The 16,376-nt window shown below is 34.1% G+C and overlaps 1 protein-coding gene across 2 annotated transcripts in view; it reads right to left on the bottom strand.

Moving 5' to 3' along the window:
- The window catches only part of LOC133546728 (neuropilin and tolloid-like protein 2), a 62,527-nt gene that overhangs the window by 31,537 nt on the left and 14,614 nt on the right, over positions 1 to 16,376 (bottom strand). For both annotated transcript variants that reach the window (XM_061892544.1, XM_061892533.1), the window contains exons 2-5: positions 16,210 to 16,266; positions 12,946 to 13,095; positions 7,423 to 7,671; positions 1,427 to 1,474 (exon numbers count right to left, since the gene is read on the bottom strand). In XM_061892544.1, the coding sequence (XP_061748528.1) occupies positions 1,427 to 1,474; positions 7,423 to 7,671; positions 12,946 to 13,095; positions 16,210 to 16,266 (504 nt within the window). The remainder of the gene's footprint in view (positions 1 to 1,426; positions 1,475 to 7,422; positions 7,672 to 12,945; positions 13,096 to 16,209; positions 16,267 to 16,376) is intronic.

Here is a 16,376-nt window from a genome sequence, read left to right as displayed (position 1 = left end):
TTTCCATGGGAGACAGGTCTGGACTGCAGGCGGGCCAGGAAAGTACCCGCACTCTTTTTTTACGAAACCACGCTGTTGTAACACGCGGCTTGGCATTGTCTTGCTGAAATAAGCAGGGGCGTCCATGAAAAAGACGGCGCTTAGATGGCAGCATATGTTGTTCCAAAACCTGTATGTACCTTTCAGCATTAATGGTGCCTTCACAGATGTGTAAGTTACCCATGCCTTGGGCACTAATGCACCCCCATACCATCACACATGCTGGCTTTTACACTTTGCGTCGATAACAGTCTGGATGGTTCGCTTCCCCTTTGGTCCGGATGACACCATGTCGAATATTTCCAAAAACAATTTGAAATGTGGACTCGTCAGACCACCGAACACTTTTCCACTTTGCATCAGTCCATCTTAGATGATCTCGGGCCCAGAGAAGCCGGCGGCGTTTCTGGATGTTGTTGATAAATGGCGTTCGCTTTGCATAGTAGAGCTTTAACTTGCATTTACAGTTGTAGTAATGAACTGTATTTAGTGACGGTGGTTTTCTGAAGTGTTCCTGAGCCCATGTGGTGATATCCTTTAGAGATTGATGTGGGTTTTTGATACAGTGCCGTCTGAGGGAGTGTCATTCAATGTTGGTTTCCGGCCATGTCGCTTACGTGGAGTGATTTCTCCAGATTCTCTGAACCTTTTGATGATATTATGGAGCGTAGATGTTGAAATCCCTAAATTTCTTGCAATTGCACTTTGAGAAAGGTTGTTCTTAAACTGTTTGACTATTTGCTCATGCAGTTGTGGACAAAGGGGTGTACCTCGCCCCATCCTTTCCTGTGAAAGACTGAGCATTTTTTGGGAAGCTGTTTTTATATCCAATCATGGCACCCACCTGTTCCCAATTAGCTTGCACACCTGTGGGATGTTCCCAATAAGTGTTTGATGAGCATTCCTCAACTTTATCAGTATTTATTGCCACCTTTCCCAACTTCTTTGTCACATGTTGCTGGCATCAAATTCAAAATTTAATGATTATTTGCACAAAAAAATAAAGTTTATGAGTTTGAACATCAAATATGTTGTCTTTGTAGCATATTCAACTGAATATGGCTTGAAAAGGATTTGCAAATCATTGTATTCTGTTTATATTTACATCTAACACAATTTCCCAACTCATATGGAAACGGGGTTTGTATATATATGGATGACAAGAGAGAGAGAGAGGAAGGTCTTATGCTCCAACAGCAGCCGACGAGGAGAATATAACAGGAAAAATGGCGACAAGACGGACAAAATAAATGTGTGTGTGTGTGTGTGTGTGTGTGTGTGTGTGTGTGTGTGTGTGTTTCGACAGCATCCTGTCATGGTCGCTGTCAAGGTTTATCTTGCATCTTCATGAAAAGACAAGAAGAAAAGATGTCGCCGAGGAGCTTACCTGGGATGGGATTTAAGAGTCCGCCGACATGCAGATGGAAGTCAGGGTCTACAGAAAGAAGAGGAAAATACAGTTTGACTCGTCAGGATTCTACCCAAAAAAAAAAAAACTTGAAAAAATCCAATGAATTTATTATAAATGGATATATTTTTGAATGTTTACCGTATTTCCTTGAATTGCCACCGGGTATATAGTATGCGCCTGCCTAGAATCGCAAAATAATTAGCATACACCTTGAATTTCCACCGGGTCAAACTCGTCACGTCACCAGTGACACTTCACCTGTCATCATTTTCAAAATGGAGGAGGCTGATTTCAATCATTTGAAATCGCATAAAGGGAAGAAGATTAAGAGCTATTCAGTAGGATTTAAGGTCCAACGTATTGAATATGCTAAAAAGAACAGTAAGCAGCTATGTTTTATTAACATACCGTAGCTCCGTGTGTCAAATATGAGTCATTAAATGACTCCCGCCTCCTGGTGGTAGAGGGCGCTAGTGATCCTTCTTGCGACTACTCGGCTGCAGAAGAAGTGGCAACAAGCAGCGATCGTATATTTTGTCCTCTCGCTTGCACTTTTAACATGGAGGATTACATATCTAAAATATAACTGTTTTCTAAACTGGACTTTCAATGGAAGCAGGAGGTAATAAAGGAAGATCTCCATCGAGAGAGAGAGACTTTTAAAACTGAAGAAAGATAAGGAAGACTTCTATAAACAAGTTATCCATGCTTTTGATCAGAAGGAGCTGCACATGGACTTCATTTATAAGTAAAGGGAAGACCATAATAATGTTTTTTTTTATTAAATGTGCTTTTCATGATGGTATCCTTACATCAAACTCAAATGTATAAGCCCAGGCCTAAATTTACCGCATGCCTTTGGTAAACGCCGGAGTGAGAAGAGGGTTTAAAATAATTATCGCCCTGGTGGCAATTCAAGGAAACACTACATATAGTATATCTTTGTTTAGTTTAGTTATAGTTTAGTCTTTTTTTGAAGGGTCAATGCACAGAAACATTAAGCTCGAAGACAGATATGTTTTGTACCAGATGATAGCTAAATAGCTCATTTCCATCTGCAGTCCCTGGCTACATAAATTAAAAGGATACAAAAATCATGCAACAAAAGGATGACAATAAAATCAAATTAAGAAAAATTATAAAAATACCCTTTTATGGACACATACTTAATATACAATACATCATCACACAAAGACAATACACACTCTTGTTCACATCCGTCATCATTTAAAAAAAAAAAACATGATTTTAACACACACAACTCACAATTTACAACAACAATGCTGTCATGGATAAATATAATACACATAAAGTTGATGTGTCCAACATAGTGGCCACCTTATTGACCGTGTGAGCAGCTTGGATTGCTCCAAAGCTACTTTGGAGTTTTTTGGGGTCTTGTGTTTGTTTAAAATACATTTAAATCAAATAAATCATGACCTATGTAAGTGTGTGTATATATACTACACACACACACACACACACACACACACACACACATACACACACACACACACACACACACACACACACACACACACATTTATTTTGTCCGATTTGTTCAATTAGGAAGGTGTGTGAGAAATAAATTCAGGTAAGTGAAGAGGAAATTAATTTAAGACGTCTTTTGATGCAAAGTAGAGTATCCTGCAACAAAGTAAAAGTAACAGGGTGGAAGTAAAGTAGAAGTAACCTGCAACATAGTCGAAGTAACAAAGTAGAAGTAACAAAATAGAAGTAAACTACAACAAAGTAGAAGTAACCTTTAACAAAGTCGAGGTAACAGAGTAGAAGTAACAAAGTCAAAGTAACAAAGTAGATTAACCTGCAAACAAGAAGTAGAGTAAGCTGCAACAAAGTAGAAGTAACAAAGTAGAAGTAACAACATAGATGTAAACTACAACAAAGTAGAAGTAACAACATAGATGTAAACTACAACAAAGTAGAAGTAACCTTTAACAAAGTCGATGTAACAAAGTAGAAGTAAAAACACAAAAGTAAAATACAACAAAGTAGAAGTAACCTGCAACAAAGTCGAAGTAACAAAGAAGAAGTAACAAAATAGAAGTAACAAGATAGAAGTAAACTACGACAAAGTAGAAGTAACCTTTAACAAAGTCGAAGTAACAGAGTAGAAGTAAAAAAGTCGAAGTAAAAAAGTAGATTAACCTGCAAACAAGAAGTAGAGTAAGCTGCAACAAAGTAAAAGTAACAACATAGACGTAAACTACAACAAAGTAGAAGTGACATTTAACAAAGTTGATGTAACAAAGTAGAAGTAACAACATAGAAGTAAAGTACAACAAAGTCGAAGTTACCTGCAACAAAGTCGAAGTAACAAAGTAGAAGTAGCAAAGTCGAAGTAACAATGTAGATTAACCTGCAAACAAGAAGGAGTAGAGTAACCTGCAACCAAGTAGAAGTAAAGTAGAGTAACCTACAATAAAGTAGAAATAAAAAAGTAGATATCAAGTAGAAGTAACCTGCAACAAAGTTGAAGTAACAAAGTAAAAGTAACAAAGTAGACATAAAGTAGAAGTAACCTGCAACAAAGTCGACGTAACAAAGTAGAAGTAACAACGTAGAAGTAACAACAAAGAAGTAAACTACAACAAAGTAGAAGTAACCTTTAACAAAGTCAAAGTAACCAACTTGAAGTAACACAGTCGAAGTAACAAAGTAGATAAACCTGCAACCAAGTAGAAGTAGAGTAACCTGCAACCAAGTAGAAGTAAAGTAGAGTAACCTGCAACAAAGTAGAAGTAACAAAGTAGAAGTAACAAGGTAGAAGTAAAGTAGAACAAAGCGGAATTAACCTGGAGCAAAGTAGAAGTAAATATAAAATATAAATTTAAATATAATACAATTTAACAAAAATAAGATAAATTCAAGACAAATAAGTATGAATAAACGATTTTAAAAAATTAAAAAAAGGCTTTGATTATGAAGGTGTGTGAGAAATAAAGTCAGGTAAGTGAAGAGCAGATTCATTTATGACGTATTTTCGTGCAAAGCAGAGTATACTGCAACAAAGTAGAAATAACCAAGTAGTTGTAAAGTATAAGTAACCTGCAACAAAGTCGAAGTAACAAAGTAGAAGTAACAACAAAGAAGGAAAATACAACAAAGTAGAAGTAACAAAGTCAAAGTGACAAAGTAGATTACCCTGAAAACAAGTATAGTAGAGTAACCTGCAACCAAGTAGAAATAAAGTAGAGTTACCTGCAATAAAGTAGAAGTAACAAGGTACAAGTAAAGTAAAACAAAGTAGAAGTAAACTAGAACAAAGTACAAATAACAAGGTAGAAATAATGAGGTAGAAGTAACAAGGTAGAAGTGAACTAGAACAAAGTAGAAGTGAACTGCAACAAAGTAGAAATAAATTAGAAATAAACTATAACAGAGAAAAGTCAAGTAAATAGCAACAAAGTAAGAGTAACAAAGTAGAAGTAACAAGGTAGAAGTAAACTAGCACAAAGTCCAAGAAACAAAGTAGAAGTAACAAAATAGAAGTAAAGTAGAGTAAACTACAAAAAGTAAAAGTAACAAAGTAGAAGTGACAAAGTAGAATTAAACTAAAACAAAGTAAAAGTAACCTAAAACAAAGTAGAAGTAATAAGTAACAAAGTAGAAGTAACCTAGAACAAAGTAGAACTAGCAGGCAGAGGTAACAAGGTAGAAGTAAACTGAAACAAAATAGAAGTAACCTGTAGCAAAGTGGAGGTAACAAAGTAGAAGTAACAACGCAGAAGTAAAGTACTGTAACCTGCAACAAAGTGGAATAACAAAATAGAAGTAACAAGGTAGAAGTAAACTACAACAAAGAAAAAGTAACCTGCAATAAAGTAAAAGTAACAATTAACGATATAACAATAAACTATAACAACGTAGAAGTAAAGTCATGTACATAGCAACAAAGTAAGAGTAACAAAGTAGAAGTAACAAGGTAAAAGTAATCTGAAACAAAGTAGAACTAATAAGGTTCGAAGTAACAAAGTAGAAGTAGCCTAAAACAAAGTAGTACTAACAAGGTGGAAGTAACAAGGTAGAAGTAAACTAGAACAAAGTAGAAGCAACCTGCAACAAAGTAGAAGAAACCTGCAACAAAGTCGAAGTAACCAAGTAGAAGTAAAGTAGACATAACCAAGTAGAAATAACAAAGTAGACATGAAGTAGTTGTAACAAAGTAGAAGTAAGGTAGAAGTCACAAAGTAGAAGTAACCAAGTAGTAGTAACAAAGTGGAAGTAAAGTAGAAGTAACAAAGTAGAAGTAAGGTAGAAGTAACAAAGTAGATATCAAGTAGAAGTAACAAAGTAGAAGTAAAGTAGAATAAATAAAGTAGAAGTAAAAAAAGTAGGAATACAAAAGTGGAAATAAAGTAGAATTAACAAAGTAGGAATAAAAAGTAGAAATAAAGTAGAACTAACAAAGTAGAAGTAACCAAGTAGAAGTAAAGTGGAAGTAACAAAGTAGATATAAAGTAGAAGTAACAAAGTAGAAATAAAAAAGTAAAAAATGAAGTAGAAGTAACAAAGTAGGAATACAAAAGTAGAAATAAAGTAGAATAAACAAAGTAGAAGTAACCAAGTAGAAGTAACAAAGTAGAAGTAAAAAGTAGAAATAAATTAGAAGTAACAAAGTAGAAGTAATCAAATGGAAGCAACCTAGTAGAAGAAAAAAAATTGAAGTAACCAAGTAGAAGTAAAGTAGAAGTAACAAAGTAGAAATAAAGTAGAAGTAACAGAGTAGAAATACATTAGAAGTAACAAAGTAGCAGTAACCAAGTGGAAGCAACCTAGTAGAATAAACAAAGTAGAAGTAACCAAGAAGAAGTAAAGTAGACATAACCAAGTAGAAATAACAAAGTAGACATGAAGTAGTTGTAACAAAGTAGAAGTAAGGTAGAAGTCACAAAGTAGAAGTAACCAAGTAGTAGTAACAAAGTGGAAGTAAAGTAGAAGTAACAAAGTAGAAGTAAGGTAGAAGTAACAAAGTAGATATCAAGTAGAAGTAACAAAGTAGAAGTAAAGTAGAATAAATAAAGTAGAATTAACAAAGTAGGAATAAAAAGTAGAAATAAAGTAGAATTAACAAAGTAGAAGTAACCAAGTAGAAGTAAAGTAGAACTAAAAAAGTAGAAGTAACCAAGTAGAAGTAAAGTGGAAGTAACAAAGTAGATATAAAGTAGAAGTAACAAAGTAGAAATAAAAAATAAAAAATGAAGTAGAAGTAACAAAGTAGGAATACAAAAGTAGAAATAAAGTAGAATAAACAAAGTAGAAGTAACCAAGTAGAAGTAACCAAGTAGAAGTAACAAAGTAGAAATAAAGTAGAAGTAAAACGTAGAAATAAATTAGAAGTAACAAAGTAGAAGTAATCAAATGGAAGCAACCTAGTAGAAGAAAAAAAATTGAAGTAACCAAGTAGAAGTAAAGTAGGTGTAACAAAGTAGAAATAAAGTAGAAGTAACAGAGTAGAAATACATTAGAAGTAACAAAGTAGCAGTAACCAAGTGGAAGCAACCTAGTAGAATAAACAAAGTAGAAGTAACCAAGAGGAAGTAAAGTAGAAGTAACAAAGTAGAAATAAATTAGAAGTAACAAAGTAGAAGTAACCAAGTGGAAGCGACCTAGTAGAAGACACAAAGTAGAAGTAAGCGAGTAGAAGTAAGCAAATAGAAGTAACCAAGTGGAAGCGACCTAGTAGAAGACACAAAGTAGAAGTAAGCGAGTAGAAGTAAGCAAATAGAAGTAACCAAGTGGAAGCGACCTAGTAGAAGACACAAAGTAGAAGTAACCAAGAAGAAGTAAAGTAGAAGTAACAAAGTAGAAGTAACCAAGAAGAAGTAAAGTAGAAGTAACAAAGTAGAAATAAATTAGAAGTAACAAAGTAGAAGTAACCAAGTGGAAGCGACCTAGTAGAAGACACAAAGTAGAAGTAAGCGAGTAGAAGTAAGCGAGTAGAAGTAAACCTGCAACAAAGGTGTACTTGATCCTGAATCCGAGTCCTTCCAGCTCCTCGTCGCTGGTGAACTTGATCCACATGAAGCGGCCGGTGGAGGTGATTAGGCCTGGGTTCTTGCCGCCACAGAAGCGCTCCATGAGCGGCGAGAAGCCGAAGGGGCCGTCGCGGATCTCGATGTGGTCGAAGCGACACTCGAAGGACGGCTCGATGTAATAATTCTTGTCGAACGCCAGCTGGATCCGTTGCCGCGGCAACGCTGCAACAAAGACAACAACAACAACGTAAACAACAAGAAGAGTGCCTTTGTCTGTTGGATTGTTTGAAGGGAAGTGGAGTCAAATAGAAATTAATCTTTATTGTTTGAAGGAAAGTGGAGTTAAATAAAAGTTAATCTGGATTGTTTGAAAGAAAATGTGTCAAATAAAAATTAATCTGGATTATTCTAAATATAAGTAGAATTAAATAAAACTTAATCTGGATTGTTTGAAAGAAAGTGGAGTCAAATAAAAATGAATATGGATTTTTAAAAATAAAAATCAGTCAAATAAATCTTAATCTGGATTTTCTGAAGAAAAGTGGAATCAAATAAAACATAATCTGGATTTTTCCAAGAAAAGTGCAGTCTAGTAAAACCTAATCTAGATTGTTTGAAGGAAAATGGAGTTAAGTAAAACGTAATCTGGATTGTTTGAAGGAAAGTGGAGTCAAATAAAACTTAATCTGGATTGTTTGAAAGAAAGTGGAGTAAAATAAAAATTAATCTAGAGAGAAGTAAATCTGGATTGTTTGAAGAAAAATGAGTCAAATAAAAATTAATCTGGATTATTTGAAATAAAGTAGAATTCAATAAAACTTGATCTGGATTGTTTGAAGGAAAGTGGAGTCAAATAAAACTTAATCTGGATTGTTTGAATGAAAGTGGAGTCAATTAAAACATAAACTGGATTGTTTGAAAAAAGTGTAATCAAATAAAACTTAATCTGGATTTGTCCAAGGAGAGTGCAGTCAAATAAAACATAATCCAGATTGTTTGAAGGAAAATGAAGTTAAATAAAACGTAATCTGGATTGTTTGAAAGAAAGTGGAGTCAAATAAAAATTAATATGGATTTTTTTGAAGAAAAATTAGTCAAATAAAACTTAATTTGGATTGTGTGAATGAAAGTGCAGTCATATAAAAATTAATCTGGATTGTTTGAAGGAAAGTGGAGTCAAATAAAACGTAATCCGGATTGTTTGAAGGAAATTGGAGTAAAATAAAATTTTATCTGGATTTTTTGAAGAAAAGCTGAATCAAATAAAACATAATCTGGATTTTTCCAAGGAAAGTGGAGTCAAGTAAAACATAATCTAGATTGTTTGAAGGAAAATGGAGTCAAAAGAAAATTAATCCGGATTGTTTGAAGGAAATTGGAGTAAAATAAAATGTTATCTGGATTTTTTTGAAGAAAAGTGGACTCAAATAAAACAATCTGGATTTTTCCAAGGAAAGTGCAGTCAAGTAAAACCTAATCTAGATTGTTTGAAGGAAAATGGAGTTAAGTAAAACGTAATCTGGATTGTTTGAAGGAAAGTGGAGTCAAATAAAACTTAATCTGGATTGTTTGAAAGAAAGTGGAGTAAAATAAAAATTAATCTAGATAGAAGTAAATCTGGATTGTTTGAAGAAAAATTTGTCAAATAAAAATTAATCTGGATTATTTGAAATAAAGTAGAATTCAATAAAACTTGATCTGGATTGTTTGAAGGAAAGTGGAGTCAAATAAAACTTAATCTGGATTGTTTGAATGAAAGTGGAGTCAATTAAAACATAAACTGGATTGTTTGAAAAAAGTGTAATCAAATAAAACTTAATCTGGATTTGTTTTAGGAGAGTGCAGTCAAATAAAACATAATCCCGATTGTTTGAAGGAAAATGAAGTTAAATAAAACGTAAGCTGGATTGTTTGAAAGAAAGTGGAGTCAAATAAAAATTAATATGGATTTTTTTGAAGAAAAATTTGTCAAATAAAACTTAATTTGGATTGTGTGAATGAAAGTGCAGTCATATAAAAATTAATCTGGATTGTTTGAAGGAAAGTGGAGTCAAATAAAACGTAATCCGGATTGTTTGAAGGAAATTGGAGTAAAATAAAATTTTATCTGGATTTTTTGAAGAAAAGCTGAATCAAATAAAACATAATCTGGATTTTTCCAAGGAAAGTGGAGTCAAGTAAAACATAATCTAGATTGTTTGAAGGAAAATGGAGTCAAAACAAAATTAATCCGGATTGTTTGAAGGAAATTGGAGTAAAATAAAATGTTATCTACATTTTTTTGAAGAAAAGTGGACTCAAATAAAACAATCTGGATTTTTCCAAGGAAAGTGCAGTCAAGTAAAAAATAATCTAGATTGTTTGAAGGAAAATGGAGTTAAATAAAACGTAATCTGGATTGTTTGAAGGAAAGTGCAGTCAAATAAAAATTTATATGGATTTTTTGAAGAAAAATTAGTCAAATAAAACTTAATTTGGATTGTGTGAATGAAAGTGCAGTCATATAAAAATTAATCTGGATTGTTTGAAGGAAAGTGGAGTCAAATAAAACGTAATCCGGATTGTTTGAAGGAAATTGGAGTAAAATAAAATTTTATCTGGATTTTTTGAAGAAAAGCTGAATCAAATAAAACATAATCTGGATTTTTCCAAGGAAAATGGAGTCAAGTAAAACATAATCTAGATTGTTTGAAGGAAAATGGAGTCAAAACAAAATTAATCCGGATTGTTTGAAGGAAATTGGAGTAAAATAAAATGTTATCTGGATTTTTTTGAAGAAAAGTGGACTCAAATAAAACAATCTGGATTTTTCCAAGGAAAGTGCAGTCAAATAAAACATAATCCAGATTGTTTGAAGGAAAATGGAGTTAAATAAAACGTAATCTGGATTGTTTGAAGTAAAGTGGAGCCAAATAAAAATTAATATGGATTTTTTTAAAGAAAAATTGGTCAAATAAAACTTAATTTGGATTGTGTGAATGAAAGTGCAGTCAAATAAAAGTTAATCTGGATTGTTTGAAGGAAAGTGGAGTCAAATAAAACTTAATCTGGATTGTTTGAAGGAAAGTGGAGTCAAATAAAACATAATCCAGATTGTTTGAAGGAAAATGGAGTTAAATAAAACGTAATCTGGATTGTTTGAAGTAAAGTGGAGCCAAATAAAAATTAATATGGATTTTTTTAAAGAAAAATTGGTCAAATAAAACTTAATTTGGATTGTGTGAATGAAAGTGCAGTCAAATAAAAGTTAATCTGGATTGTTTGAAGGAAAGTGGAGTCAAATAAAACTTAATCTGGATTGTTTGAAGGAAAGTGGAGTCAAATAAAACTTAATCTGGATTGTTTGAAGGAAAGTGGAGTCAGATGAAAGTAAATCTGGATTGTTTGAAGGAAAATGAGTCAAATAAAACTTAATCTGGATTGTTTGAAAGAAAGTGGAGTAAAATAAAAATTAATCTAGATAGTTTGAAGGAAAGTGGAGTTAAATAAAACATAATCTAGATTGTTTGAAGGAAAATGGAGTTAAATAAAAATGAATCTTGATTGTTTGAAGGGAAGTGGAGTCAAATAAAAATTAATCTGGATTGTTTGAAAGAAAGTGCAGTCAACTGTAAGTAAATCTGGATTGTTTGAAGAAAAATGTGTCAAATAAAAATTAATCTGTATTATTTGAAATAAAGTAAAATAAATAAAACTTAATCTGGATTGTTTGAAGGAAGTGAGTCCAATAAAACATAATCTGGATTGTTTGGAAAAAAAAAATGGAGTCAAATAAAACTTAATCTGGATTGTTTGAAGAAAAGTGGAATCAAATAAAACCTAATCTGGATTTTTCCAAGGAAAGTGCAGTCAAATAAAACATAATCTAGATTGTTTAAAGGAGAATGGAGTTAAATAAAATGTAATCTGGATTATTTGAAATGAAGTAGAATTAAATAAAATTTAATCTGGATTGTTTGAGGAAAAAAATTTAGTCAAATAAAGCATAATCTGGATTGTTAAAGGAAAGTGGAGTGAAATAAAAATTAATCTGGATTGTTTGAAAGAAAGTGGAGTCAAATAAAACATAATCTGGATTGTTGAAGGAAAGTGGAGACAAATAAAACATAATCTGGATTGTTAAAGGAAAGTGGAGTCAAATAAAAATTAATCTGGATTGTTTGAAGGAAAGTGGAGTCAAATAAAAGTTAATCTGGATTGTTTGAAGGAAAGTGGAGTCAAATAAAAGTTAATCTGGATTGTTTGAAGGAAAGTGGAGTTAAATAAAAGTTAATCTGGATTGTTTGAAGGAAAGTGGAGTCAAATAAAAGTTAATCTGGATTGTTTGAAGGAAAGTGGAGTTAAATAAAAGTTAATCTGGATTGTTTGAAGGAAAGTGGAGTCAAATAAAAGTTAATCTGGATTGTTTGAAGGAAAGTGGAGTCAAATAAAAGTTCATCTGGATTGTTTGAAGGAAAGTGGAGTTAAATAAAAGTTAATCTGGATTGTTTGAAGGAAAGTGGAGTCAAATAAAAGTTAATCTGGATTGTTTGAAGGAAAGTGGAGTTAAATAAAAGTTAATCTGGATTGTTTGAAGGAAAGTGGAGTCAAATAAAAGTTAATCTGGATTGTTTGAAGGAAAGTGGAGTCAAATAAAAATTAATCTGGATTGTTTGAAGGAAAGTGGAGTTAAATAAAAGTTAATCTGGATTGTTTGAAGGAAAGTGGAGTCAAATAAAAGTTAATCTGGATTGTTTGAAGGAAAGTGGAGTCAAATAAAAGTTAATCTGGATTGTTTGAAGGAAAGTGGAGTCAAATAAAAGTTAATCTGGATTGTTTGAAGGAAAGTGGAGTTAAATAAAAGTTAATCTGGATTGTTTGAAGGAAAGTGGAGTCAAATAAAAGTTAATCTGGATTGTTTGAAGGAAAGTGGAGTCAAATAAAAGTTAATCTGGATTGTTTGAAGGAAAGTGGAGTCAAATAAAAGTTAATCTGGATTGTTTGAAGGAAAGTGGAGTCAAATAAAAGTTAATCTGGATTGTTTGAAGGAAAGTGGAGTTAAATAAAAGTTAATCTGGATTGTTTGAAGGAAAGTGGAGTCAAATAAAAGTTGATCTGGATTGTTTGAAGGAAAGTGGAGTCAAATAAAAGTTAATCTGGATTGTTTGAAGGAAAGTGGAGTTAAATAAAAGTTAATCTGGATTGTTTGAAGGAAAGTGGAGTCAAATAAAAGTTAATCTGGATTGTTTGAAGGAAAGTGGAGTTAAATAAAAGTTAATCTGGATTGTTTGAAGGAAAGTGGAGTTAAATAAAAGTTAATCTGGATTGTTTGAAGGAAAGTGGAGTCAAATAAAAGTTAATCTGGATTGTTTGAAGGAAAGTGGAGTCAAATAAAAGTTAATCTGGATTGTTTGAAGGAAAGTGGAGTTAAATAAAAGTTAATCTGGATTGTTTGAAGGAAAGTGGAGTGAAATAAAAGTTAATCTGGATTGCCCAGCTTCCACAGGGCCAGCTCACCTTCCAGGATGTAGACGCACTCCTTGTTGGGCGGGTACGTGTTGGGGTAGTTTGGCGAGGTGAAGACGCCGCCGTTGATGTTGCGTACCCACGTGCCGCACTCGTTCTGGTTGGGACTCTGAGGGGCGGCGCCATGCTCGCCCACGGACGCTGTGGGACCACCGCACGCCGTCAGCAGGAGGACGGGCACGATGAGGAGTAGATGTGAATTTAAAGACAAAGAGGAGGGAGGCGAGGAGAAGGATGAAGGGATGAGAAGGAGAAGGCTGAGGGGAAGGAGGAGGAGAAGAAGAATGAGGACGAGGAGAAGGACGATGAAGATATAAACGAGGAGAAAGAAAAAATGAGGATGAGAATGAGAAAGAAAATGAGGATGCGGAGGATGAGCATGAGGAGAATAATGAGAGTGAGAGGATGAGAAGAATGAGAGGAAGGATAAGGACAAAGAGGACGAGAATGACAAGAAAAAAATAACGAAGAAAAAAATGATGAGGATAAGATTGAGGAGAATGATGAGAATGAGAGGATGGGAAGAGTGAGGGGAAGGATAAGGAGGAAGAGGAAAGAATAAGGTGGACGGGGAGGACAAGAATGAGAAGAAAAAAATAATGAAGACAAAAATGATGAGAATAAGATTGAGAGGAATGAGGGGGATGATGAAGAGGATCAAGGGGGCATCAAGAGGGGCGAGAAGAAGAATGACGATGAGAAGAACAATGAGAATGAGAGGATGAGAAGAATGAGAGGAAGGATGAGGAGAAGGAAGGAAGAAGGTGGAAGAAAAGGAGGTGGACAAGAAAAAAATAATGAAGACAAAAATGATGAGGATAAGATTGAGGAGAATGATGAGAATGAGAGGATGAGAAGAGTGAGGGGAAGGATAAGGAGGAAGAGGAAAGAAGAAGGTGGATGAGGAGGACGAGAATGAGAAGGAAAATAATGAAGACAAAAATGATGAGGATAAGATTGACAGGAATGAGGAGGATGATGAAGAGGATCAAGGGGGATGAGAGGAAAAATGAGGACGAGAAGATGAGAAGAATGAGAGGAAGGATAAGGAGGAGAAGGAAGGAAGAATGTGGAAGAAAAGGAGGTGGATGGGGAGGACAAGAATGACAAGAAAAAAATAATGAAGACAAAAATGATGAGGATAAGATTGAAGAGAATGATGAGAATGAGAGGATGGAAAGAGTGAGGGGAAAGATAAGGAGGAAGAGGAAAGAAGAAGGTGGATGAGGACGAGAATGAGAAAGAAAAATAATGAAGACAAAAATGATGAGGATAAGATTGAGAGGAATGAGGAGGATGATGAAGAGGATCAAGGGGGATGAGAAGAAAAATGAGGATGAGAAGATGAGAAGAATGAGAGGAAGGATAAGGAGGAGAAGGAAGGAAGAATGTGGAAGAAAAGGAGGTGGATGGGGAGGACGAAAATGAGAAGGAAAAAAATAATGAAGACAAAAATGATGAAGAGAATAATGAGAATGAGAGGATGAGAAAAGTAAGGGAAAGGATAAGGAGGATGAGGAATGAAGAAGGTAGACGAAAAGGAGGTGGATGAGGAGGACGAGAATGAGAAGAAAAATAATGAAGACAAAAATGATTAGGATAAGATTGAGGAGAATAATGAGAATGAGAGGATGAAAAGAGTGAGGGGAAGGATAAGGAGGAAGAGGAAAGAGGAAGGTGGAGGAGGAGGATGAGAATGAGAAGAAAAATAAAGAAGAGAAAAATGATGAGGATTAGATTAAGCAGAATGAGGAGTATGATGAGGAGGATCAAGATGAGGAGAACAATGATGAAGACGAGATGGCTAAGGCGGATGAGAAGAAAAATGACAATGAGAAGAACGATGAGAATGAGAGGATGGGAAGAATGAGAGGAAGGATAAGGAGGAAGAGGAAAGAAGAACGTGGAAGACAAGGAGTTGGATGAGGAGGACGAGAATGAGAATAAAAATAAAGAAGAGAAAAATGATGAGGAGAAGATTGGGAAGAATGAGGAGGATCAAGATGAGGAGAACAATGATGAAGAGGATGAGAAGAATGAGAGGAAAGAAAAGGAAATAAGAAGGAGGAAGAAAAGGAGGTGGATGAAGAGGATGAGAATACAAATAAGAAAAGAAGGATGAAAAGGATGATCATGAGGATGATGAAGATGAGAATGAGAAAGAGACAGAGAAGGAGGGTGAAGAGGATGAAGATAAGAAGAATGATGAAAAAGATGTAAAGGAAGTTGAAAATGAGAATGAGAAAGAGGATGAGGAGAAAAATGATAAGATTGAGAAGGATGACGAGGATGATCAAGATGACGAAGATGAGAGGGCTAAGGTGAAGGAGGATGAGACTGGATAAGAATGAGAAGGATGAGGGGACAAGAAGGACGACGATGAGGAAGAACATGAAGATGAGAAGAAAGATGATGGGGGAATGGATGAGGATGAAGCATGACGGTGTGAGGGATGAGAAGGATGAAGAAAAGGATGAGGATAAGAAGTAGGATGAAGATGAGGGGGATGAAGATGAGAAGGACGGGGTAAAGAAGGGGTGAGAAGAAGAATGAGGAGGATGACAGGAAAAATTACAATAATGAGGATGATGAAAATGAGGGGGATAACGACAAATAGAAGACGAAGAAGAAAAAGAAAAGGAAGGAGAAAAAGAAGAAGACAAAAAGACGTAAAAGAAGAAAAAAAGAAGAAAAATAAAAAGAAGAAGAAGAAAAAGAAAAAAGACGAAAAAGAAAAATAAGAAAAACAAGAAGAAAAAGAAGAGGAAGAAAAAAAAGAGGAAGGAAAAGAAAAATAAGAGGAAAAAGAAGACAAAAAGATGAAAAAGAAAAAGAAGAAAAAGAAAAACAAGACAAAAAAGAAAAATAAGAAGAACAAGAAGATGAAGAAAAAGAAGAAGAAAAAGAAGACAAAGAAAAAGAAAAATAAGAAGAAGAAGAAGAAAAAGAAGAAGAAAAAGAAAGAGAAAGATAAAGGGAAAGAGAAGAAGAAGAAAAAAAGAAGGAGAAAGAGAAAGAGAAAAAGAAGTAGACAAAGAGGAAGAAAGAGAAAAAGAAGGAGAAGAAGGAGAAGAAGAAGAATAAGAAGAAGAAGAAGAAGAAGAAGAAGAAGAAATAGAAGAAAAAGAGGAAAAAGAAGACAAAGAAGAAGAGGGAAGAAAAGAAGAAGAGGTTGAAGGAGGAGGAGAATAAGAAGAAGAGGAAGATGGAGGAGGAGAAGAAGAAGAAGAAGAAGAAGGAGGAAGGATAGTTCACCTTTAGTTCTTTGTGCCAAAGCGAGGCTCTCTTCTATGAGAAGTAGGAGGATCCACACTAAACAAAGAAAGAAATGTTAGTCAATAAACAACATTTTCTTCTTCAGGTCATCACTTTATTTACCACACGAGCAAACTTTGTTTATTTGTCAACATCACGGAGAGAGC

This window comes from Nerophis ophidion, linkage group LG02 (genome assembly GCF_033978795.1).
Source record: "Nerophis ophidion isolate RoL-2023_Sa linkage group LG02, RoL_Noph_v1.0, whole genome shotgun sequence".
NCBI lineage: Eukaryota > Metazoa > Chordata > Actinopteri > Syngnathiformes > Syngnathidae > Nerophis > Nerophis ophidion.
Note: the sequence above shows the minus strand (reverse complement) of the source record. Positions and strands in the feature narration are given on the sequence as shown.